At 44.5% G+C, this 27,393-nt stretch overlaps 1 protein-coding gene across 1 annotated transcript; it reads right to left on the bottom strand.

The window, feature by feature from the left end:
- Nucleotides 1-468: 468 nt before the first annotated feature.
- Nucleotides 469-26,575, bottom strand: EHHADH (enoyl-CoA hydratase and 3-hydroxyacyl CoA dehydrogenase; the record flags this gene model as incomplete). The annotated part of the gene is made up of 8 exons (XM_082003580.1): nt 469-1,739; nt 9,459-9,800; nt 11,835-11,876; nt 15,631-15,735; nt 16,056-16,167; nt 17,610-17,782; nt 18,574-18,677; nt 26,502-26,575. The coding sequence occupies 8 exons, from the start codon at nt 26,573-26,575 to the stop codon at nt 469-471; spliced, it is 2,223 nt and encodes a 740-aa protein (XP_081859706.1).
- Nucleotides 26,576-27,393: the final 818 nt, after the last annotated feature.

Genomic DNA, 27,393 nt, shown 5'->3' with positions numbered 1-27,393 from the left:
GCTGGGCTGCACAGGAAAGGCCTGAACAAACTGGGAAACAGACTTAGGGCAGGATCTGGTTGATACAGTCAGTCTCAGGTGAACTGTGACCATCTCTCTCTTGCCTCCTATGCTGATTTACTTTGCAGGCTGTGGATGCTGCTCCCTCCCTCCCACAAAAAGACAGACTGTAGATGTAGAAGAGATGTACAGCTGTGAAGACCTGAAGGCAGAGCAAAATGAGACGTGCAAAGCAGGTGGGTAAGGCTGGTGGTGGGAGGGGTGGGTGATGGCAGTGGTTACCTGCAGCAAGAGGGAGACTGAGGTTAACCATCAGCCAAAGTTATTCTCTGCAAAGGCCCAGGAAGGTCAGTGACATTGTTTATGAGCCTGTAGCACTTTGGTTTTGATTGGAAAAGACAGCGCCATTACAGCACCTATTTCATGAGATCAGCCTCCATTGAATTTATATAGCGGGCATCAACAAAATCACAGCTTGTTGCTCTGCCAGCTTAGGTAGGACATCCACTCTTTGAGGGGAGGGTTCCCCAGAGCTACCAGCTTTTTCAGAAAGGCCCTGGGCTGGAGCCCGGGAACATCAGGGTGGGCCTCGGAGTATTTCTGCAGTTTAGCCAGAACACGAGGGAGTCCGATGGTAGAAGCATAGAACATGGGGCCACCCCTGTGCTTTGGCCACCCATAGCCATTGATATAAATGACATCCAGGTGTTCTGGGCCTGATGCTATTCCCTCCGCCAGGATGTCAAACCCTTCATTGATGAGGGAAAACAAACATCGCTCCAGGATTTCCTCCTGGTCTATAAAGCGGGTCTTGATGTGATGGGTGTCTCTGTACTGGGCCAGGAAGTTGTGAAGCCATGGATCCGGCTTGGCTGTCCTGCCCCCAGCCTTCTCGTATTGGTACCAGCCCTTTCCAGTTTTCTGGCCGAACCTGCCGTTCTCACACAGAAGATCAGGCAGTGGGCTGTAGCGATGGCCATGCCGCTGGCGGGCAGGTGTGTCTGGAGGTAGTGAGGCCCCAGTGAGGCCCTGGCCCTTTCGAGACCTCCAACCCACATCCAGCCCAGCAAGATCAGACATTCGGAAAGGTCCTATCTTAAACCCAAAATCTTCAAGAACCTGATCTACAGCTTCTGGTCTGCTTCCTTCCTCTAAAAGGAAAACTGCCTGTTGTATATACGGAAACATCATTCTGTTCCCAACAAACCCAAAACAATTCCCTACCACCACTCCAACTTTTTTCAGCGCTTTGGCTAGCTGCATAGCGGTGGCAATGGCGGTGGGGGATGTGTGATGGCCATAGATTATTTCTAATAGCCTCATCACATGAGCAGGGGAGAAGAAGTGCGTGCCAATGACCTGCTGTGAGCGGCCCGTGGCAGAAGCTATTTCGTCGATGTTCAGGGCTGATGTGTTTGTACACAGAAAGGCCCCTGGCTTGCAGATTCTTGACAGCTTGTGGAATATTTCCTTCTTTAGTGCCATGTTCTCAAACACAGCCTCAATGACTAGATCTACATCCCGCAACACACCAAAGTTCACAGCGAACTGGAGACATGCAGGGTTATGGAAATCCAGGGTTTGGCCACCCTGCTCCATTTTCATAGCCTCGCGTTCCAAAAGGAGCATCACGGCTTTTCTTCCCGTGTTCAGATACTCCAGATTCTGCTCGAGGGCTACCACAGGTATGTTGGCCTTAACCAGAGAAGTCACAATGCCTCGGCCCATTGTTCCCAGCCCTAGGGATAAAAGTGAGACAGAATCAGAGACTATGAATAGAAAATGTTACAATTAATCACTTGACAGTAGCACTTCCTTTGTATCTCCAGGATAAAAAGCAGAAGCCTATGCAAAATGAGTGGTGCACAGATAGAAAAAAAGAACTGAAGACTGGGAAAAAGGAATGTGAAGTCTCCTTTTCAGTAAGCCTAAATGTTTGAAAAGCAGTAGCATAAAGGCAAGTTAATGTCCTCTCAAGCTTAGAAAATATCAGAGAGATTCACTCCAGCATGTGCAGACCATGTGATTCATGTCTTCTCCCTGCAAAGTTTTATACCTATGGAAACCAGCATCACTTAAGAGTTAGATCCTGGGGATCAAAGGCAGGAGATCTGAGGTTCAGCTTCAATCCTGTTAACAAATTCTAGCAGGCAGTTTCATAAGCATGCTTCAGTCTGAGGGTATCAGTGCCTCTCTCTTCCTGTGAGATGGTCTTTTATGGGCACTCATAGCAGAACATTAGTGTAAGCAAACACACTGCACCCAGAGATTTTGACACCAGCAACGCTCAGACAATTGGTTTCTCCCTCCTTCCAAGCTTCCTATTTGTCCCCTTCCTCTCCTCCCTCTGCACTTCACTGCCTAATCTTTGAAGCAAAGAAAATTCAGCTGATCTTGGACACTGATCTTCTCTAAACCTTGTCTTTAATGTCTTGTATGTCTCTTGTCGCCAGATCAAACAGGATGGAACTAACACAGTGTTCTTAATCCAGATTTCAGCGTCTTCTATCTCCTTTTTAATTGCTCCGGAACATCAGTAGCCTTTTGCTTGCTGTTCGCACTCTGTATTGGGCATTTCTGCTCACTGGGAACTATCCAAATCCTCCAACACAGGCCATTCCTAACTGCTGAAGATTCTCGAAGACAGTCTTCCTTGAACAACCGCGCAGTTAAAGCACTTGCCCAGAATTCCTGTAACTAAGCATCCATTCAAGCTGTTATTTTTTTTCTCCAAGATCCATGAATGCGCTACTACCAGATCATACCCCCAGGAATACCAGTGTAGAGATTACTGGCTTGATCCCTTTCCTCCCTCTGAGCCCTTCCACCAGCTCTGCCCTCTATTACATTAATCGAAGCTGCATGCTTACACTTTCCTGTGATAACCCACATTATTTATCCTGCTCTCCCATGACGGAGACTTTTCAGACTAAGTTAATACAAACTAGTAAGAGAAGGCCAGCACAATTTTACCAGCTTTAAAAGTGTTAAGCATCTGAAGGGGAGGATTATTAATATCCTAGATAAAGCAACAACCAGACAAAGTACCGGTTGGTTATAATTCTGTAAAAATCATTTTTTTAATCCCAGGTTTACAAACGAAAGTCAACTAAACAAATAAACAGAAACAAGGGGATTAAAAAAAATTGTCTAAAGCAGCTTTGTAAAGAAGAGCTGAAATTATGTCATCGGTTAAACAAGTTCCAACAATCAAGGTCAAAAAAGGTAGTATGTTTTTCCTACAAGCTACACACCCCTGGTTTAGTTCTGTCCACCCTCAGCATGTGTACACACAAGACATTTAAAAACATTCCCTGCTTAGCCACAAGAAGATCGTTTTTGCAGACATCACTATCTGGCAGCCTGCTTATAAACCATTACACTCCCAAGCAAATGCTGAAGTTCCTTTCTAGGAAATTAGATTTGCTACTTCCTAATCAAGTACTACTAAAAGCTAATTTGAAAATAAAACTAGAATAACATGAATCAGTTCTTAGTATTTCAGTGTCCATGGATTGCTGACTGAAAAACCCGCAAACACAAATAGCTCCTCTCACTGGAGTGCTCAGTACTCAGAGCCTTGGATGTGGTAGCAGGGGCAGTTAGAGACCGTGTTTTCCCTGTCTTTGGTGAGCTACACGGGCTGCTTTGCTCTCAGACAGTGCGGGAGGGTAGCTCACCACCCCATGCGTACCCACCAAGACCAGCCCCATCTTTAAGGCTCTCTAGACATCAGGGGTTTGCAGTTCCACATCTGGGTTCTTCACGGCTCCCTCTTGAAGTCTCTTCTTCCTTTCCAGGGTGGAGACCTGGGATGTCTCCCTAGAATTTCCAAGCTCTACTAAAGAAATAACACACACATCCTGGGCCTTATTAACTCCTGTTCCTCTCAGCTTCAGTCTCATGACTGAAATCTTACCAGTTCTCTTGCAATATGAGCACGCTGCTTCTTCCTAAACCAAAACCTCTTCCATGAGCAGAGGTTCTCCAGCCTTCTTTCCAAGGGAAGTTCTGCAGTGGTGTTAGCTGATCCCCCCGTTTCCTTTTGTCCACATGTAGTATGAGTCCTTCCACCTAGGTTTTCACCATCCCATGACAGACAGGCATACATGCTTGTAGTACTTCACTTTCTAGGCCACAGGAATAGGCTTATAGATTAGATATGAATTTGCCAAGCTTGTTTCTGACCTAGAAAAGCTGCCTCTCAACTTACTACATAACTCTTCAGTGGCCTGTATGAAATGATGTTTAATGAAGCTGGCAGAGAGAGCAATGAAAGCCCCAAGGGTTTTGTTACATTAGACCTTGTACAGCATGACTCCCCTGGAAATATTTTCTAAAATTGGGCTATAAAACTAATGAGAGATTTGGCTATCTAGCAGGGAAAAAAGCATTTCTGAGGACTCCCCTTTTCAATTTTATAAAGCCGAGTGATCTTGAGGAAGAACATATCAGAGCAGAAAAAAACAGTAGGGAATCATCGGGCCTTACATATGCAAGGCTTGTAGAAGAGAGAGAAAGGGAAATGTCGCATGCTCAGCTCAGATCACACAGACCAAACCACCGCTAGGAATGACTCCAGGATTTCTACCGTATGTTCTGTTTTCTTCCTCAGTAGTGCTCTCACTACCCTCAAACCATGAACAAACCCTATATTCTTATCTTCCACGCAGGGGACAGTTTTCAGAGCTGTGTTACAATCTTTCATGCCCAAGGCACATCTTTCAAAAGACGACTAAAATCTGCTTCAGGAAAAGGAAGTGTCTAGCCATCTTGCTTCTGGTCTTTCGTTGTGAAATGTAGCTTTGACATATAAATAAAACTAAACTTGAACCCATGTAATTTCAGGCCAAATATGGATACAAAAAATCCATTTGCTGGGCAAGCTGAGCGATTAATGATTGTTAATTATTGATCTGTCACATGATGTACTTAGAATATGAAAAATCATGAAAAATTAATTGAAGGACTTTAAAAGGAAATTTCCAAACAAATGAACTCGAAATATGTACAAAGCAACTCACATACAGTCACACACACTAGAGAAATACAGATCAGTGGAAAATATTCTCAACTGTAATGAATATTTGGACTTCGAAATGCCAGGCAACTGAAATAATACTTTATAGATTGGTAAAAATATGCAAAGACTGTTCCAGTTTTCCTGTTAAAAACAACAATGAGCAATTGGCGGTGGCAGACTGCTGCAGGCTGGAGCTGCTTCTTTGTCTGTTTCAGGGCATTAATTTCAAGCAGAAATAACATGATGCTCAAAGCAAGCAGGGAGCTATGAAGACTGCAGAAGGGACAGAGATGAACTCTTTTTCTGGGTGATGAGGAACCAGAGAAAGGGGAAAGAGATGGGAGCCAAGAGTTCAGAACAAACAGAAACAAATGAAATGGGTGACACTGCATGTGGTTGAAGACAGTCAAGAACAGCTAGGGCAAGAGCAGGCGGGATCCCACATAGCTGGGTGTTACCTGCTTATCAGTCTTTCAGCAAGCAAACTGCAGACAAAGGTAGCTGATGGGACGCCAGCACCACACAGGAATGTTTGCCAGTTCATCAGCAATGCTACCTATCATGCATGCCCACAAAAATGATAGATCATCCTTGATGTTGAATTGACATTAAGACATGGTCAGCAAGTGATGTGCCAGCTTCCCTCCAACAAGTTCCTGCTAATATTGGGCAGACAGGGGAGCCACAAAGCAAGGTGCCCCTAGCATTCATGGCACTGCTTCCAACCCTAAAGGTCCTCTGTGCCTACAGAAAAGGTACTGAAGGAGGAGGAAGTCAACATGATCTTCTCAGTTGCTTCCCATCGTGCAGCGATAAAAGATGGGAGCAGCAGTATAATGCAACATGGTTTTAGCGTGTGAAACAGCACAGCACTGTCTATTGGAAAATGGGGTCTGAATGATTTCTGACCATCCAAAATGGATGCAACATCTTGCTCTGACTGCCCTCTTCTCTGCAGTGAAAATAGAGAGACCCTGGATCACCTAGGTAAGCTCAATACTTACATGGATGAGCACCACTTTTTTAAAAGGTGTCAGTCCCTCAAAAATCATCCCTAAGATTTTGATTTCTAGTGCTGCAAGAATGTACTTAAGATCAAGAATGTGAAATTAAGATAGACTCTACAGCACGGTACTGGCTGGAGAATGACTTTATTACAGCAGCCTGAAAGAAAAAATACAATTGTGTTGGCATGTTCTACACCTAACGGACTTGCAATTTCACCAATATCAAAAGGCAACATAGGAGGAAAACCTTCCAGAGGAAGGAGAAAAAGCACAGTGGGGTGGCAGAAAGAAGCAATGGAAAGCAGTGACACTTAATATGGCGTGGGATTCAGAGTTAAAAGGAGGTGAACAATAATCTCCAAAACAGATGCCACTCATCAAATGAAGTATAATGTGAACAACTAGCATAAACAAAGCGAGCTGTAATTGTGGGCTATGGGGGCTATATTGATAGAAGTAGCGATTCAGAAAAGGCATTAGAAGTCTTTGTGTCAAGGCCCTGAGTGCACTGATAAGGTTTAATGACCCTGACTAGCTACACCTGGAGCCTCCACCCACACGCACTGTCCATGGGCCTTGGAGCCCCATTTAAGCTCAGACCTGGGCCTTCAGTCCTTTTCTAAGCTATATTGGAAGAGTTCTGGTGTTTTACTGTGGCTGTGCCAGGCTATAGACACTTTTGATCCAGACCTCAGCCTGGCTTCCCAACTTTACCCTCGACCTGCACCATTGTGTGAACTTTGCTTGATCATCTGTACTTCTAGTAGATCCTGGCCATGATCTGCTTGCCTTGCTCAGGTACTGTAAATAATTGATACAGCAGTGGGTTGTGCTGCCATCCAGAGGGAGAAATGGGTTGACAGGAACTTTGTGAAGTTCAGCTAGGGGAAGTGTGAAGTCCTGCATCTAGGACTGAATAGTTCTATACACCAGTATATGCTGGGGGCTGACTGGAAAGCAGCTCTGCTGAAAAGGATCTGGGGGTTCTGGTGGATGCCAAGTTGACTGCGAGCAGCAATATGACCTTGTGGCAAAGGCGGCTAATTGTACACTGGGCTGCATTAAGAGGTGTCTTGCTGGCAGGCTGAGGGAGGCAATCCTTCCCCTCTCTTAGCACTGGTGAGACTGTACCTAGAGTACTGTGTTTGGTTTGGGACTCCCCAGTTCAAGAGTGATATGGGACTACTGGAATGAGCTCAGTGAAGGGCTGCTACGAAGATTAAGTAACTGGCGTGTGTCTCATGAGGAAAGGCTGTGTGAGCTGTGATTCCAGCCTAGAGAAGGCTCAGGGGGATCTCACCAAGGTATATAAATATCTGAGGGCAGGTGTAAAGAAGATGGAGCCAGACTCTTTTCAGTGGCCCCTGGTGACAGTACCAGAGGTAACGGGCACAAACTGAAACACAGGAAGTTCCATCTGAACATAAAAAACCACTTTTTTTACTGTGGGGGTGACAGCACTGGTACAGGTTGCCCAGCAGGGTTGTAGAGTCTTCATCCTTAGAGATACTCAAAAACTGTCTGGACATGGTCCTGAGCAACTGGCTCTGGGTGGCCCTGTTTGAGCAGGGGGGTCAGACAAGATGACATTCAGAAGTCCCTTCCAGCCTCAAAGATTCTGTGGTTCTTCCCCCCGGAGGTGTTATTGCCATTGGCTCCCCACCCCTGGAGTGCAGTTGCTCCCTGCCAGTAGATAATTAACAGGATGTGTTGAACATGGCTAATAGGAAAGTTGGCTGTTACCTTAAGCATACTAAGCAGGAGCAAGGAAGAAACATCTCGGTACCTGGTCTTAGTGTAATTACTCCTGGAACAGTGTTGCCACTTTGGCTATGTGTGCTTTACAGAGTGTTGAAAAATTAGAGGAAGTTCAGTGTCATAGAAATGACCAATGTGTGACAGATTGTGCTCTGCAGCAAAAGTATCAAAGCACTGAGTTTATTTATTCTGTAAAAAGTATGGCTTAACTTCAGCATTGTCTGTAACCAGCTACACACACCCCGAAACTTGGGGGTAGAGGTTGGGGCAATTTCAGACCAGAATTCATAAGCCTGTCTGGAGATGAGATGCAAATACTAAATCCAGTGGATGGGAGATGTAGCCCAGCCAGTTCTGTTTGGAAATAAGATACAGATTATGTTTCTACTAGAAACTTTCAAATAGAGATTGCATTTGTCCTTAGACTTCCCTCTAGCTCAGTTATAGCACCAAAATAAGCAGATTAGATCTAAACAGCCCTTCTGGCTAAAATGTCATTGAGATTGAGACTCTGCAAGTGTATTATTCTGGCATGATCTATCAGTACGTAGCAAAGAATGCCCATTCTAGTCACGTGATCATTCCTACACAACTTCAATACATGCCCTTCCTGCCAAAGCACGTGTTGCGGGGCTGTCACTGACACATGAAATCCCTGTCTGGGATTGTGTGTGTCCAAAGAACAGTGTTCTTCAAGTCACATGAGCTTGGCAATAATTCATGCCTCTTTACCTGCATCCTATAACAGACACGGATTCTCCTCACAAGGTCTGTGGACCAATGTTTAAAAACCATTTTAATGAAAAATATGGCATGGCAGCTAATGAAGAGAAGGGCACTTCCAAAAAAGTGTTTCTATGGCCTGAAATGAGCTTTCAGAGGGCTCATATTGCAGAGCACAAGAGGCCTGTGAAGTACCCAGGAAAGAGCAGTGATGATCTGGTGAACTTTCTCTGAGACAGGACGGATGTTCTCAAAGTGTTCCATTACTTGTCTAACCATTTTTTGAGTGCTACTATCAACAGGCAGAGCTGAAAGATACTTTTAAAAAAAACCTCAGCAGTGCATCAAAGGTTTTATTTAAATTGCTCTTATAAAAAATTAATGAAGGCATTATCTTGCTGGGCTACAAAATGGCAGGAACGGATCCCAGTGAGATGAAATCTTAAAATACAGGTGTCAAAACATTTTTGTATTAATATATCCCTGAGTGACTCTGTGCACATGCACTTGCAGTACAGAACTAGACCGGGAGGAGGAGAATTTTATGCAAACGTGCTTATAACATGGGCCAAAGCCAGGACTCAACATAGCAGCATTTTAAAGGGAACAGACTGCTTATGATCCACAGGTGAAGCAGTCTCTAAAGTAAGAGGAACTTATTCTTCCAAAGAAAGAGGTGGCATCAGGTAACAATCTATGGGGATGTGACTTGCCACCTGAATTTCTGAGCTTACCAGTGCAGTGACAACTTCCCTCCTCGCACGTCACCTGTGGGTGTGGTGTACCGTTGCCAGTGATGGGTACCGGTGACTCTGGTGAGTGACAGCTAGGGAATCCCACTTCAGCCTTCTGCCATGAGTAAAGCCTGATTACACTCATCCCACTCCCCTTCAGCTCTGCTGTCAGCTGTGCAGTCAGCAACCACAACAGCTTTTTCATTCCCTTACCGATCACAGCCGCTTTGCGGATGGGCTGAGGGGAAGCGCTTTTCCATGACGCTCCACTGGGTGTTGTCCACTTCTGCACCACTCTCTCTGTGAAGAAAGCATACTGCAGTGCTTGGGCCTGGCCTGAAGTCAGCAGGACATTAAACAGCTCTCGCTCCTTCCGGACTCCATCTGCAAAAGGCTGCTCTGTGGCGGCTTTGACTGCCTGGAAGCACAGCTCTGGAGCCAGGCAGCCCTGGGCCTGCTTCTTCACCTTCACAAGAGCCTCACTGAGAAATGCTTCCATGTTGGGCAATTTTGGAACTGGCTTCAGGCTGAGCCTGCGGGGTCCCAATGGCTGGCCTGGGGGTAGAAAAATGGAGTTACACATCTGGAAGACTACAGATTTTCACCCCTTTCTGCATAAACTGGGAATGCAGTCTATCTCTTTCCCTCCTAAGCTCACTGCATTAGGGCTTGCCTGGCACAGTGACCTGGGTCTAGAATTAGTGTCTGCCACTTCTCTTTAGCTTTCTGTTTGCTCTGACAATTAAAATTTTTCAAGTCTCTTCTCAGACTTCAAAAACAGCAAGATTTTGATTTCAAAGAAATAATTGTCTCCTTCCTTTTCTCAGCTACACAGAGTGCCTTGACTTCTCCAGTTCTCCTACTCCGCAGTCCCAGCTGCCACATTCATATAGCTCTTTCTATAAGCTTTACTACTAAAGTTTTTTTTGTTTAGTACTCAGTGCCCAATCGACTTTGCTAGCCAGATGCATTCCAGCCAGGGTCCTGACCCAAGCATTTACAAAAGACTGAGAAATATACCCTGACTTCAATTCTTCCCTGACAGCAGGAGTCTGTCTAGTCACTTTGGGACTAACCAAGAGGACAGCACACGCAGCATGAGTTGGGGAGCAAACGAATAACAAGGGAGAGTTCATGCTTCTGTGTCAGCAAGGGGTGAATCAAGCAGCCACACAAATACCTGAGGCTCATTACAGACAGAGGTTGCTATGGTGATACCTAGACAGGATTTTAATTGAGAGAAGTTAGTTACATTTCAGATGCCAAAATCCTCTTCATCCTTGTCAGAAGTACAAACCTTGGTGCCTGCTGGGAGGTCTCAGATCTGGCCATACTCAGGCTCTTCCTACGCTCTTAACGGCAGCTTGCCTCAGTAAAGACCATGGAGGAATAAGATCAGAAATTCAAGACGTATTCCCTTAATATTCTGATGTCTTCACAAAGACCCTTTTGTCATCATAGCCACATCCAGATCGTTAACTAACCATGTAGCAATGTTACCGCACTGAGCTGCAGCACTGTTCCCAGAAGCGCCCAGGACCGCCACCAAAGCAGGATGGTGGGTGGGCCCCCCTCTAAAGAGAACCTTACGCCGAGAAGCTTTCTGGCATATGGTCTCATTGCCCTAGCTTCTGTTAGATGAGCTCTGCCACAGGGGCACACTTCCTTCAAAGGTGGCATAGTGCATCCAGCTCCCCTTTTTCTTCCTGCTGTCGGAGTTAGGAAAGTGCCAGTGCATCAGCAGAAGACTCAGGAGCAGGAAATCACACACAGGATGCTGAAGGGCAAAAGTAATGGCAGCGCTGCGGTCATTCTTCGGTTGCCCGAAGAACACGTCCTGACTCTAGCTCTTCCTCCAAGACTGAAAAATGTTTGAGAGAAACAGAAACACGAGTTTCCAGGATAAGTTATCTTGATGGATTTCTTGAAATAATGGTCTTCAGAGGTCAGGCTTTTAATTAAGCCTTTTGGAGAACACAGACGAACACTCACTGTATAAGTAGCTTCCCTTGTAATCAGAGTTCATAAAAATAATGTTTTCACATTGATAGTGAATACAGTTTGCATCTGCCAGTATTGCAGGATTTAGTCAGGATAATGTTCCTTTATTTTGCAATCCTTTGTTTCTCCCCTAAATGTGTGTGTTTAACCCAGAAATGCTCTTTATCTGCAGTTCTTTATTTAGGACTTAAATAGTGGATTTCATTTCATCACTGGAGGAAACTTCAGGTTTGTCCCAGAAAGCAGATCTGATGGCTGGAAGGCCACTTAAGACTGGGTGGATCAAGGGACTTCATACGACACCTCTGATGTGGAAAGGACTGGTAAAAAAGAATACTACTGGAAGCCCTTAAGCCCTGATCTTCAGAGAGTAAATAGTACTTGTAAGCACAAATACTGATGGAGGACATGAAGCAGTAGAAAAGTAGCTCTCATCAGTATCCTGTAATAAAACTCTGATTTAGCTGTAAGCTAAATAGGTTTTTCTAAGTATTTCTACAGCATCTCCATGCAGTGCCTCTGCTTCTGCAATGCTAATAAGAATCAAGGGCATATTTATGAACAGGAAAAAATTATCTGAATCCAAACCTGGGAAGAAGAGATCAGTGTGGGACACCCACGGCTTGATTTCTGAAATCAAAGCAGCAGGAACGTGATGAACAGTATCAGATATCCGTGATGCAGGGAAAAGTGTCATCCATGCACAGGAGCAGCACAGATACCTGCTTTGTCTTACTTGGGTTTGTAGTCAAGGTGGCCCAAGAGACAGAACAAGTCTATAAAATTTCTATCAGCAAAAGCAACATGTAAGCATGCAGTATCAAATATTGTGCTATTTAAAGCGCAAAAAAAAAAAAAAAAAAATCATCCCAGAGCTGTAAAGCCTTGGGATGTTACAGGAGTTCACATGCAAGGCTGGGCTGACCTAACATTCTTTCTGGTGCAGTGAACTGCTTGTGAATTTCTGAGAAACAAAGCTGAAACTGGACCCCTGCTTCTCAGGCTTGTGGTGGTCTCAGGCCTGCCAGAGACAAGTCCAGTCTTTGTTAGACCTTTCCTAAACTCTGGTTGTATCAAAGAGGCACTTTGCTAGACCTTCTGCCTAAAGAAGGTGGCAGCCAGAATCCCGAGCCCTGGAGAGGGATTAAAATGTCTTTATATTGTACATCTTCCCAGAGATGACCCACTATAGGCCCTTGCAGCTGTAACTGAAAGCCTTCCTCTAAGTCTCCATTTAAAGCATGCAATTACCTAACAGCAGTATCTGTTACTCCTCTGGGTTTTATGAGACTCAGAAGAAACACGTGCTTCCTCCACAGTTACTCCCAGTGGCTTACAGTCAGAAACTCATAATCATCTTTCCATGCAGAGTTTAATTCCTGTGGGGCCTGAGCTAGTCTAGCTAAACTGAACTGATTTTCCTCGGCTCTTTGGTGCAAGCCATTGATACTTTTGTGCTCTGAGATGCTGAAGGTCCATCAGCAGATGTGGTCGGAAAGCGAGGGATGATTATAAATGGAGAGCTCCAAAGAAGTCTGCTGTGCAGAGCAGCCATTTTCTCCTCCAGCCGAGGAAGACTACAGCAGGCCAGCCAGCGCTGGGCAGTATGAGCCACAAGCTGCTGCCTGCGATAAGCAATTACAGCAATCTTTCAATTTTGTGATGCCATCAGGTGGATAGATTATGTAATGCAGCTTTGAATTAGTGCAGTGATTATCAAGCATGTTTAATGAAAGAACATTCTCCTTGTCTCCCAGGAGTTAGCTCCTGTCTATTCCTTCTAAAAAAATACCTTCAGAAGTGAAGACACTTTCTTTTGCCTGAAGAAGGCCAGGAACATATGCTTGCTTCTTATCTGCAATATGTAATTACTGTTTTTCAATTAAAAAATTAACTTAGAATTAATAATTGTCTGTGTGTATTCCTACAACCACTATTCAGGACTGTTTCAGAACTCATTTTGAAGGTGTTCATTAGGAATAATCCATAAAAATGTGTGGAGGAAGATTTTTTTCCCAACATACCTACCATAAAGGTAGCTGTCAACTACATATCGAATGATAATCGAGGATGCTTGCTTCACTAAGGCCACTCATTTGAGACTGATCTCTTGCCATCAGATACTGCAGCTCCAGCGCTGAGAAAGCTTTAGAAGAAGATAATTTCTGAACTGCTTCTTTGAGACGTATTTTGCAATACAGCCTTCTCAGGAACAGAAATTCCATCAGTGACAAAACTAGTTATTTAGCCAAACTGCTCTGTAAGAAGCCAGCAGTTTTTAGCCTCACATTTAAAAAAACCAAAAACAACAAACCTCATCAGAAGCAAAATGCTGCATACCATACAAAGACAGTGGGCTTCTGTGATGGTGGGGTTTTTTTTGTGCAACTCTGTCTCTGGTTTTATTAGGATTATCTGAAAAATGTTCGCTGAAAACAGAACTCAACATGAACAAAAACCAGAGCAGCTATGCAAGACTGTCATCTCTTCTGCAGCCCTGAGTCAGTGCTTGATGTAGAGAAATAAAAGTGCTGGTTTGCCTTTGTATGGCAGGAGAATTGTATTAACTTTAGGCAAAGGCCAAGGCCAGGAATGACTCAAAAGGAACATACGGACTCTGGGTACACTGATCTTTCAAATTTTCAGGTGACCTGAGGCTAAGTGGTGCATCAAAACTTTTCATGAGAAATTTTCCAAGCAGGAACGAGCTAGAGATTAGCTGGCTTGCCAGTATTTTTACTGTTAAAGCACATATTGTAAATGACAGAAAAGCTGTTGGAATGTCAGAAAGCATTTTTAAAAGTGCTGTTGGAGCTGGTGTATAGTGTGATGTGGAACACCTTGAATGACATTGCTCATTTTTACTGAGGTAACTCAAACCAGCAATAAACAGACAGAAAATCTACAACTAATAATGAGTAGGACTGGGACAGGTTACCTGCTGAACATCCAGCTAGGATCCTCGTATGGTTACACAAGTCTAAAAAACTTTTTTTTGGTAGTGACAATTTCCAATGAAGTTGAAAAGGAATTTGCCAGTAGTGGACATAACTACCAAAAAGCAAGTTATGCTGAGGAATAGCGTGCTCACTGATTCCTTCCTGAGGTTCTCCTCTAAGGTCAAGCTGACTTTCACAACTGTCAACCACTGCATAATGTCTGTCACAGAAGAAATAAGCATACAAATATCTAAATGTCACCTAATTTCACATAGTGTTTGTGGAAATCCAGAATGCTTGCTGGTTTGCCAGTTCTAGCAATGCGTCTATTACTCCTTTTACGACATACTGCTGCTGCCATCGGTACTGGTATGGCTCTTATGCAGGGCATCATTCAGAAGCCCGGAGGGAACACTGTTGAGTAAATTTGCCTGGAAGCATAGTAATACTTCACTGCTTTCCCAACAGATGGAGAAACAGAGTTCTCATTCAAAACAGACAAAATCAGTGAACCAAAGTATCTTTGTTTTTCTTAGAAGCAATAGTGAAGTAAATCATGCGTCTCTTTCTAAAGAATTATATTTAAATAGTCTCATTACATATAGGGGAAGAGAAAAGAGGACTGCTTAACGTCATCAATTCTGCACTAAAAATGAAGCCCCAAAATACCGTAGGATAAATACAGTGAGAAGGAGGGACTCAGCAAAGGATACCCTTTTGCACCTCTCTGATAGATCTCAAGTTGTAGGGAAGTATACCAGACACCAACCTTTAAGAATAGTCCATTCATTGAACTATCCTAAAAATATGGTGCCCTGTCATTTAGGACAAAGCTTAGGCTGCTTCAACTTCTAGCACGGAAGGGCTTCTACAGAGAAGAAAGGGCCTTGTTTGTGGTGGAGAACTGCAGGAGCAAAAGCAGCACCCCAGCTTGGAAAAGCATTGCCTGTAAAGGCCATGGGATCGAAGCAGAAAGGGTTTTTTGCTTCCTTGCACACGTCTCATTGACAGACCTCCAGATGAAATCCTGATGGGAGTCAACGGTGTGTTTCCCAAGGTATAAGGAGGTTAATAGTGGAAAAGTATCTTCTTTTCTCTTATGGTGATGCTCCTCAAGTTGCACAAGGAATGTTCCTAAGGTGGGGGAATAAACCTCTTCACATCCTTCCCACCTCCACAGGCCATTTTGTTACATAGCAGCTAAAGGATGAGGAACAGAGTCACTTACAGGCTCATGGCTCATTAAGTTGGGCTGAGGATGTGCCAGCCCCTTCACTAGAGGCAGAAAGTTGTTTTTGATCAGCCATTATTGATGGTGCAACCACAATACATGCAATACCAGCTGTGATCCAAAATTGGAATAAACTGATGGGCTTTGTTCTGACTCTCTCTAGCCCTGAAACATCACTAGTTATTTCTTGGCATTGCTACAATTCTTTCCTCACCAATCACTTTGTTGGCCAAGCGAATTGCTGCCTCAACTGTGTTTTCTTCCACAACTTCATCGACCAAGCCCAGCTTCAGTGCTTCAGTTGCTGGAATGTGTCTTCCTGTGACAAAAAGAGAAATAAGGTGACTGCAGTGGGGCATGATGGGCAATTTCATTCTTTTCCATCCGATCAAATGACTTGTGGGTAGCTGGCTTCAAATATGAGGCATGTTCATCATCAGGTACCTAAAATGCATTACTAATTACATGCCTCAGAAGCACGGATGTCCCTTTCCTAGCCCATCATTAGTGGAAACAAGATGAATTTCAACCCAAGCAGCTAAATGGGTAAAAGAAATTAATGTTTCTGAGACCAAGCTGGTGGAATGGCTCAGTGCCATATTCTTATATACAGAGCAAGGCCAAGGCACAGTACTTTACCTGTGGTGATTATATCCAGAGCAGCTGGTACCCCAATCAGCCTGGGTAGTCGCTGAGTACCTTCAGCACCTGGAAGTAACCCGATGGTGACCTCTGGTAAACCCATCTGGGCCTAAAATGAAGTCAAATTCAACAACAAATCTGATTAGCAAGACTGATAATTACAAACTGAGCAGAATAGAAAAGACAAGCAGACCTGACTCTCATGCTGCTCCTCTAGGAAACCTCAAAACTTCTACATAGAAACTTCATCCTTGCTTTTTGCCGCATAAGACATTTAAGACAAAAGTCCACTCATCCATTTCAAGAACTTGTGTACAAATTCACCCTTGAGTGGATGTATGTGTACTAGCACAGCACTGGAGGAGAGCTATGGGACCAGCAGCAGCCCCCAGTTTGACACTCATGTAAACCACTGCTTTCAAGCAGTTGTTACCAAATGCTGGAGGGCACTCTGACCTACCTGCTACTTCCCTGCTCTAATTCTTGGAAGCTTAGTAAAGGAAAACTGGTACCACTCACATACCGAACTCTTCCCTAATCTTCCTTCAAATGTGTTTCCTTCAAAAGGCTCTTGGTGCACTTGACATTTAGCAGGGTTATGGCAGAGAAGCCAGGGGCAGCAGGAAGGGGGGAGTCTTGTCTTTTCTTAAAAATCCATCTAGATTTTGTTGCCTTGTTTTAAAAAAAATTAGTTTGCACATTTCCCATTGATTTCTTAGGAGGTGTTCAGTCCCTTTAAGACCACTACTTATGGCACCCACCTTAGGTGTCATACAGGGTGATGCAGAATAAATACCTCTTTATGCTGTTATAGCAACCCATGCTGTCATGGAGAGAAACAACGATTCGCACTGCAAGAAGGAGGGGATGGCCCTATCGGTGAAGAGTTTCTATAAGGAGATCAGGTACTGCTAAAAGGTAGTTCAGCATTCCTGAATCTTGAAGGAGGGGGTTCAAGAAAAAAACCAGATCATTCCTTAAGATACTCTTAAAGCTGTCTTTTTAGTCAGAGTTCCCTGAGGAACCAGAGCTCATGGGGAATCAAACTGCAAATGCTCCATGCTAGCTGAGTTTCAACTGCCTATTGAAACTAAGCCTTTAGCCGAAAGAAATGCAAAATTCACGGGGCTGGGGGAAAAAAAAAAGAGAACGTCATGGTGCATGAGCCAGTATTTAAGATACAGCCATTTACATCAGAATATAGACAATGACTAGTGAGACCTACAGCAAATTAACACTTGGTTACTGAAGTTTCTATGCTGCTACCTAATTCTACTAGTTACAAATCAATTTTATATTTAGAAATTATTTGAAATTAGTTATTTAATATGACTTATGAAAGCGTGTCAAGGATGGTGTTGTAGGTGAAGAATGTCTGCGCACACAGACTTGTATCCTGTAGCTATAAAGCCCCCCTTCTCTGAGCAGATGACCCCAGGAAAGGCATGCTGTCCCACTGTTCCCCAGAAGCAGCCTCCCATACTGTCCACGGCCACAGGTGCATGGCTTCTGATGACTTCACCAGTCTCTCTAGTTTGCAGCATGTGTTACCTTCACATGTGCAATCCGGTAGTGACAGCCAAGTGCCACCTCCAGGCCTCCTCCCAAAGCAATGCCTTCAATGGCAGCCACCACAGGCTTCTCGCTCCTTTCTATGAGAGAGATGATGGGGCTCAAGCCAATACCCTGTCTCTTCAGAGAAGAAAATCCTCGAATGTCAGCTCCTGAGTTAGCACAAAGAGATGAAGAGGAATTAGTAGGGAAGACAGTGATTGGAATGATCCTCCCCTTTGTCGTTGAACATAGCTGTTCACAGATAATCAAGCCCTTGCAGAGCATGCTGCTGGCAGGAGAGTGGTTAACAGGAATCAACTGTCCCTTTTGGGACCACCTTCAAAGAAACCCCGGCTCCTTGAAGCTATTCAGAGAGCTCAGAAGGCAGTTCAAAAATACGTAACTAGCAATGATGTAGTTACTACAGAAAATTGTGGACATTGTTGGTTAAACACACACACATATGGTTAAACACACACACATACAAACAAAAAAAGTTGAGTCTGGAATAGTAAAGTGCAAGTTACTACTAACAAGCAATGTAGAGCTCCACAGAAATTCTCTAGCTTCTCAGGTTTCAACAACTGGAGGAGATCTGTTATTCACCACTACTCCACCCCAGGTATGTTCCATACACTGGACCAGTTGATGGTCCAGAGATTTTATACTGATGCCTCCTTACTTTCCATGGCTTGCTTTGTATATCAGGGACATGAGAAGCTGCCGCCCACTTCAGCATGAACAGGGCAACTTATTTCTGGCCTGGACAGTCCAACTTGTCATGTGCCCCGTGTCAATTGTGGCACAGCAGAATAGAAAAAGCCCACTGTCTTGTAGCCATTTCCAGCCAAATCAGGACTTTTATTAGCAGTGTTACAAGGCAGAGAATCTTCAGACATAGTGGGTGGAGAGGTAAAGAGTTTCCTCTTTATCTTGGGCTGTTTGATGAAAAATGTCTTACCTGCACTGAATTTCCCATTTTCACCACAAATCATAACAGCTTTCACTGAAGGATCTGCATCTGCTCTCTTCAGTCCATCCTCTAATGCCTGGAGAACTGTCACACTGAAATAAATTAGAGAATCGGTGAGTAACGATCAGCTGCATTACCTTTCCAAGAGGTCTGTGGTACAAACGCCAAGCATCCCAGTGAAAATGAGCAGTACATCCAAGCATGTCTTTCCTCTAGCCCATCTTCTGCCACAGACTCTCCGGGTGATTCCTCTCATTAGTCTCCCTCTCTCTTCAAGGGCAAGCTCCAAAATCCAACAAGCTTATGACTGCTGGCCTGCCATTCACTTGCTGGAGAGTCTTCTTGAGGCTATGACATCGCTGTTTCCAAAGCAAGCAGCATTAGGGAAAAGTTCTTTTGAAAATGCCTTCATGAATTAAACATTCGGATTTTTAGGAAAACAGGTTAGCATAATTTAAAAGTAATCAATGCTAAACCACTGACAATCTAAGAAGTTTTCAAAAAGGGAAATGAGCTCCAGGGATAAAAAGCTATCTTTCATTCAAACACCTGACACAGAGTTAGTGCTGTGCTGACAGTTCTAATGCTTTCACCTTGTGAAGATCTGTATATAGGTCCAGACCTAAACTTGTGTGGGATCCTGTCAAAGTGAATTTGGTCCTAAAAACTTAAGCAGAATTTCTTTTTTTGTCTTATCTGAACACATTTCCACAGACACAAGCAATAAATGTGGCCAGCAAAGAATTAATGAAGAACATCAAAATGAAACTGTAAAAGTATAAATAGTATTTTTATGAATCAGGTATTTTAAAGTATCTGGCCTGACTTGTATGGTCATTTGGCATTTGAAGCTTAGAAGCTAATTATATATATATGTGTGTGTGTATGGATGGATGGACATGGAGAATATAGTCTGTTTTAGAAGACAGCAACAATAAAGAAGCTGGTAGGTAAAAATAGCGTTAACACCTAACACCATTAATAGAAGTATTAACACAAATTGTGTGTATATATAATTTAGATACTAAAACAGATTCATATACACACACTTCTAAGTATATATAGGTTGTGAGAGAGACTTTTCTGTGTGTATACATACTACATATGTAGATATGCCTCCAATTCAGAAAATCTGAGCGACAAGCAGCTGGAGGAATACTCAAAGAAGTATCATACATGGTCACCCAGTCCTTTATAAATACACCTTCTGTTCCTAGACCTTCTCCAAACTGTAAGCTCAGTTTCACATGTAAGCTTGGTGGCTGATGAAAAGACAGAGCAGAGCTCTGCTGATGGCCAGCGGAGAGGAGGAGCATGAATTAAAAGTAACTGACAGAAAGCCCTGATGCATACTCAGTTTGTGCATGTTTTTAAATCTATTTGAGGGCATTTCACTTAAAAAGTGAATAAAAGTCATAAAGTAGATGAAAAAACATATTATTGTACTTGTGTAATGCTTCTAGGTGTATCCAGCGTAGGTGATCACATTATTTATGTCAGGCAGCAGCCTGCAGCACTGAAGTGGAAATCCATAGACTGAAAAAGGGAAGTTGGGGTTTTCTGAAAAGAGGTTTTCTGTAAGCCAGCTGTGTGAAGTCCTGCCAGCAACCTCTACATATCCTCCTTCAAAATCAAAAATTAAGAGAAGCTATTAGCAAAGTCTATTAACCGGGGCTGCTAGTCAAGTGGAGAGTTGGGGGGCTGCCTAGAGGGGGTCTCCAGGATAAGGCCATGCTGCACAGAGGATCAGTGGGGAGCCCTGTGACCTGACAACCAGAGACAGAGGGAAATGTTCTTTTTGGAGAGAGAACAGCCAGTTGTGTACCAACCGCCTCATCCAGCCATCAAAGGCAACTCTGAAGTCAATGGTTCTGAAAGCTGAAACTTAAAACGAGAATAATTTGGCCATGACAAAAAAAAAAAAAAACAACTCTTGGGTGACTGGGTAGAGGTCCTTACAGTGCGTAGAGTTCCATGTAGCAGAATATGAAAGCCTTTCCAATTTTAATAAATGGTTTAATGTTACGTAGGAAAAAATACATATTAAAAGTTTGGGGTTTATCTCACTCCCTTTGGAATATGAAGTTCTGTGGCTGCTGCTATTTGAGGAGGACCCACGGGCTGCACCCAGTGCTTGCTGCTCTTACAGGTCTATTTTTCCATCAGTGGAGAGCCAGGCCACAGAAATACCAAATTCACCTAGCAGCTGGAAGATTAAAGGGAAAACCATTATGAAATGTCATTACACTTCACAAATGATGGCGCAAAGGAGGGGAAGAAAAGATGTACCAGGATTCTGAACAAATGTTAAATTACTGATTTGAAAATATTGTGTAGAAAAATGGCACAATTCTCTCAGGAACAGCCAAGAAGCAGACAAAGCATTTCTGTGTCTGTGGCAGGCACGTGATCAGCAGATGCAAAATGCCCATGTAAAAGGTTTGCCTGCATTAAATGGAAAGGTTCAGGATTTTATGTAGGAAATTAGCACTTACAACAGCGTACTCCTATCAGAAGAAAAATTAGTTGTCAAGGCTGCCACAAAATAAGTTCAATACCTATATGACCTGTATTAACCCAATAGAACTATTTTTGCCAGAGGATAACTTGACCTGGTACTTGCATAAATATTTCTTCTCCCTCCATGCAGCTTTTCCTCAGTGGGATTTTTTTTGTGGTACAAAAAGGAAGAAACATCAGACTTTCTGCAGTCTCTCGTTCTCCCAAGATGGAGCAATACGTTTGCCTCCGGATCTGCTACAGTCCAACGCACAGGCTGCATTGCTCTGTAACTCACATATTACTAAAAGATGTAATTTTCGATGAAAGTATTGTAGTAAAATGTATGGCAGTAAAACTATGAAAATACTCAAGAGTATCACAACTTCAAACAGCTAGAGCATTAAAGAAACAAAAAGTCACCATAATTTGCATAAGTGTTTCATTACTGTGACAGTGTCATTCATTTAACAGTAACAATGCAAAAATTCACGCCATGCATTCCAACCATTGCTTAATCCCATGCTATATAGTCAGCTCCGCCATATATACTATTTTGACTGCAAAAAAAGTGATTCTGCCAAGATGATTCAGCATGACAGGTTTCAGAAACACGCCAGGGGTGGTGTTAAACAACATGTGCAGACCAGGGTAAGGGAATATTCTTGTAGGTGACGACACCAGGTTATTTTTATTTTGCATAAAACTCATTGCAGTGATGATGCACTGGATTTGTAAGAAGGTTTTATTATTTACCTTAATAATTTCAGATTCTAGCTAGGGTTTGTGAATGTGAACTTGTTTCATTAAAAAAAAAAAGAAGAAAAAAAAGTAATTTAAGGGAATCCTGAAAATTTACTCAGTCACCTTTAAAGAAGTGAGACACTAATCCAACAGTAGAAAACGCTGTTTATGGAAAACATGCCCGTCTGGTCCTTTCCCCTTGCACTTTGCCCAGCGTGCACAATCACTGCATTGGGGATGTTGCTATGTACGTCTGCACACATTCTTTTTAGCATCCCTTATACACCTGGTGTCTGTGAATTTGCCTAATCCCTTTCTGATTGTGCTGATCCACCTGCCTCCACAGGCTCCTGTGGCAGCGAGCTCTGTACGATCTGTTTTAAACCCATCTCCTACTAGTTCAGTCAAATGCCCCTAGTTCAACTGTTGCAGGATTTGGTAAAGGGTTATGCCTTTAATTTATTTACTTACTTTATGATTTTGTAAACCTTGACCTTATTCTCCCACAGTCCTTTCCTCTCCAAACTGATGACACTCAGCTTTTCAGTCTGCTTTCTTGATGCAGTGCACCATCCCTTGGATTATTTTGGTTGTCCCTTTCTGGATCGTCCCTATATCCTTCTGAAAACGCAAAATCCAGAACTACACACAACAGTTAACTGGTTTTACATTGCAGAAAAGGGATGCCCTCTGCTCTGATGTACCTCATACATCCTGATGGTACCCAGTATTTTTGGCTTTTTGGGCTGCCCCAGCACATTGAGCTGATGATTTCACAGAACTATCAAAGGTAAGGATCCCTTCCCTGAGCTGTAACTGCCAGTTTTGAGCTCAGCATCCTGGGTTATATTTTTTTCATTTAAAGAACTTTTTGCTATTGTTTTTTAGCATGCCCTGATCCACTTTTTGGATTTTCTTTTAGTCTGAATTTCCAGTTTATGCCTCTCTTGTCATGTTTGATGGGCTTTCCTATTCTTCTCTTTTGAGTAAGCTTTCCACTTCTTAAAAAAAATCAAACTTTTCCATTAGTCATCTTAGCCTTCTCATCAAGCCTTGCAGGCTTATATCAGATAAGCAATATCAGATCACTTGCTGGCTGAACAGTTTAGCTGGGCTTCTAATAAACTTAAAAACCCACAGATCCCAAACCCAAACGACAATAATCCAGGCTCCACCTTGTCGCAGGCTTTTTGTCTTTTGGATCGCTTATTGCAGCGTTTTTGTTTGAACTAACTGCTGTTTACGTAATTCCCTTCTTGAACTTGAGTACTCGTGTGCTGGATTTTCCTGGTCTGCTTTCTCTTGCCTCTGTGTCAGATCCAGCCGTGTAGTAGTTGCTGTCACACAGCAGCTAATGCAGCTTGAATGGAGTTATGCACGTAAATTAAGGCCAAACCCTGAATGGCATCCTTTTCGTGAGCATTTAGAATAGTTGTTTTAGGAAGCAGACACATTGCACCGCAGAATTTTCTCTCTGCATCTCATCCCGATGAGGTGCTGATCCAGTCCCACATAGGTAATCACACTCTCCCATCACTGCTAGCTATCTGAAGTTGAGCTTCTCTAACCTCCTTTTCTGATCATTAAGCTGATGGGAGTCAGAATGGCCACGCTAGCAGCCAGGGAGAGCCTTTTCCAGTCATGGCTGTTACGCTGTTATACTTTATATAATCCCACACGTACTCTCCCTACCCCATGTCCTACCTTACCATCCCTGGAGCTTTTCTGCACTTGTCAGCTCACATGTTGAAATACTCTTCCACATCCTTCTTAATTTTTAGTGCCAGCACCCTGCATAAGCCTCTGCTTATGAGGTGTGGCTGGTCCTTTCTCTTGCAAGTCGTGACTGTTTGTTCCCCAAAACTTCCCAGTTCTTTGCATATCTAAATCCCTTCTCTCTATGTCATGGTCTCATAAATGCAGATCTCTGAATACTAAACTTCTGCAAACCAGGGGAAAAAAAACCCCAGACAAATCAAATTTGGCACATGCCACATCTGCCGGTGGAGAGAAAGATTAGCTTGAAGGGGGAGTCTGTGTGTGGCAGCCAAATTTGCTGTCAGACTCACAAGTCAGCAGACATTCCTCAGGAAAGCACTGCCTGGGAGGTACTTGCACAGCAGTGGATGGTGTCAGACAGGAGAAAACAAATTCCTACCCATCAGTGGCTTCTAAAGTGCTAACGGCCAGGGCGATGGCCTGGGAGCTGGGAAAACGGTATCAAGCACCATATATAATGGGGAGGGATAGGTGAGGCTGGAGCAGAGCAGCAAAAACTCACCAGTCTTTTAAAAAGTATCTGTGCCTGCTGTGAAATTAAATTTTCAGGATCGCAGGAGATGGCTGCTGTCTGTACCTTCCACTGCCTGCTATCACCTACGCAGTCAAACATTTCCAACAGCAATCACAAACCTGCTCCCCTATGGTCCAGTACATAAAATAAGCAGAAGCAGAACACGCAAGAATCAGAGTGTGCTCTACCTTTCCTAGCTATAGCCAAGTCTCAGCTAAAAACTACTCGTTAGCAACTATGAGGTAATTATTGATCCCTTCTAAAAGAGGCATTACTCTGACATGCGCTCAAAGACCACAGGCATGTCTCAAGCTGAAGTTTCACAGCAGCTTAACTGATTTAAATCCATGCTGCGCAGGTTCCCATCCTTCCCCACATACTCTGCCCCTTGTGCCAGCAGTGCTCCTTGTGCAATTGCAGAAGGAGATGATGCAGAGAGCGAGGCTGGCTGAAAAACCAACCCAACCCAACTGGCTGTGAGGAACCATGGCCAGGATCACAGCAGTCCCATTTTAGGTTGTGTTATGGATCTATGGAGCTCATCACAGGGGAATGAGCCTACATGGGTGAAGCAAGCACTGGGGTCTCTCGAGGCCCTTCGTGCTGCAGGGCTGTCAGTGGGTAGTGGGAAGAGTGTGGGCAGCACAATACAGGTGTGGGGGGAGTGAAGATGCAGTGCTCAATGGATCTAAAGTGTTCTGCCAGGCTTCTCTCTCTCGGGGCAGGGGAGCGGGACCACAACCACACCATCCATTACCCTTGGCTGACAGTGTTGGACCTGCACCCTGTGAGGGCACCAAGGGGTGAAGAGTAAAGGCTGGTAGAGGCAGGGGTCTGTCCTGAAGAGGCTGGTGTGGAGGTGCTTGCAGTTGCTGCTCGAAGGCAACTTTGGTTTATATCAAGGACTTCTCAAAAGAGACGGAGTTAAGGTTCCTTAAGCGCGTATCTTTAGATTTGTGTTTTGTACTTTTTGTGGTAAGGATGGAGAGTTTATTGTGGGTACAGCCTGGAAGTTTTCTTAGGCTGGTCTTGGGGACAGGAAGTCCAAGGGCTGTCTTGCATCCTGCAGTTCTGGGAGTCCTACATGTCTAGTTCATCTAACCTCACCGTCACTCCAAGTTTGTTTTCTCATGATAATTATCAGGTCATGTGAAACGATCTTACTTCACTTTTAAACATGTTGCAACAAAAGAGTGAGCATTACCAGTTACTGCAGAACAATGTAGCTTGCTACAGAGAAGCAGCAGGTTCTCTTTCCTATTCATGTTCTTACTTGTCTCTTTCAGCTTCCTTTTTAACAAACTTTCTGGTAGAAGTTGAGCATAAGTGCAGTGGATTTTTTTGGCTTGTGAATATATACTGAACAGACACTATGGTCGCTGTTACAGAGCAGCTCTTCAACTACAGCTGCTTAAAAAGGGCCTATGCGGTACTCAGAACTAAATGAACTAAAATACATACCTTATAACAAATTATGTAAAGCCAAAAAGCACGTATGTCCTCTTCAAAACACATGAAAAACTAAAATTTCAGGGGCTCCTACAGATTGGTGTTTGACTTTGTTTTTTACTGGCTTATGTTTGAGATTGCCCGGGGCCTTTCTTGACCAAGACCTGAATTTAGAGGTCAATTCCTTAGCCATTTTTAAAAGGCAAATGAACTGCCTTCGTTTCGGACAGCCCTGGCTGTGCTTTAATCCCGGTGCCAGCTCCTCGTGTTGGAACCATGTCTGCTATCAACAAAGCCCTTTGCCCCAACCCCTGTGCTCGCTTGGGACGTGCCAGATGCGCTGTGGAGCGTGTGGAGCTGGCAACTAAACCGCTAGCAAATCGGAGAGGAAAACCTGTTTTTCACCTAGGCGCTCTGAAGGAACACCGGGCCGAAATGGCTGAACTGCTAAGGCTGTGGTGCAATTTCTTGCTGGAAGCATTGTCTCGATGCATAAAGACTGGAAGGGTGATGAGAAATACACAAAGTTTTTAAACAGCTTCCGGGGGAGATGACAGTTATGTAGAGACCGAGGAGCCTGACACCACTCCTGCGAAAAAAACCCACTGCAAATTACAATAAAGTGCAGAAGTAATGGAAAAAAATCAGCATGTTTCTTGCAAAGGCTGGTGCAGGTAGTTTGGAGCGGTCCCTCGGCAGAGGCAGCCTGCCCTGGGGCCGGGGGGGAACCTCACCCGGGCGAGGGAGGGGGAAATGAGGTGAAAAGGAAGGAAATCAGGGAATCCCCCAGCCCGCCCACCGGTGGAGGGCAAGCGCCGGGGCCCGCGCCGCCCGCTGCCGCAGCTCCCCGAGCCCCGGCTGGGCGCTCCCCCTGCGGAGCACAGGAAATGGCGGGCGGCCGTCCGGGGCACCCGGCCGCGCCCGCCGTTACCTCAGCGCGTTGACCGGCGGGTTGCGGAGCCGGATGACGGCCACGGCGGCGGCGGCTCTTCCGTACTGCGCCATGCCGAGCGCCCGCCGCTGTCCCCGCCGCCCAGGCACCCGGCCGGGGCCGGCCCCCGCGGCACCCCGCCCGCAGCCCGGCCGGCCCCGCCGAGGCGGGACGCGACGCCCACAGCGCGGGTGCTGTCCCCGCCCCGCGGCCTGGGCACCCCCGTCCTGCCGGGGCTTTTAACGGGCGCTGCCCGTCAAACCATCTACCCGCGATCTCCTCGGGCGTTATTTTACGCCTAGCCCCTCCGTGCAGCGCAGGGGTACCCACGGTAACCCCGGTTTGGAGAGGGGGTGAACATTGTCCGGGCTGGATGCACCATGCTCGTGGTGTTTAAACGGAAAACATGTCACCAGGGCTGGTCTCCACAAGAGGCCAAGGGCCGTGTGACTTTTTTTAATTAATACAGGGAAGCTAATGAAGCAAGGAGGTGGTAAGCTTTGCCAGGTTGTAAAATGCTACTTGGAAAATTAGAAGTGTGTAAAAAGAGCTAAAAGGTGTGTGTGTGTGGGGGGGGAAAGTAAGTAGCATCTAATATTACAAAACGTACCCTTGCGTTAAAATGTAATTCAAGGGAAAGAAAAGGTTCTTCGGAGGGAAAATTCCCAGAGATGGAAGAACTGATGGCTTTTTACATGGACCTGCTGGTGCCTGGTTGTCCTGCCCTGCGACCGTCCCTGGTGTGGCTATTCAAGAAGCAATGCAGAAAACCTGACGACGATGCTTCATCTGCTCGCAGGGTGGGCTGAGACATGTCGGAGCCGACACCCAGGCCAGGGTGAATCTCCCAGTAACTCCCCCAAAAAACCCACCAGCAACCACACATGCTTCT

This window comes from Phaethon aethereus, assembly GCF_964289735.1.
Source record: "Phaethon aethereus genome assembly, chromosome: 9".
Classification (NCBI taxonomy): domain Eukaryota; kingdom Metazoa; phylum Chordata; class Aves; order Phaethontiformes; family Phaethontidae; genus Phaethon; species Phaethon aethereus.
The sequence above is the reverse complement of the archived record's forward strand: the minus strand, read 5'-3'. Positions and strand labels throughout refer to the sequence as shown.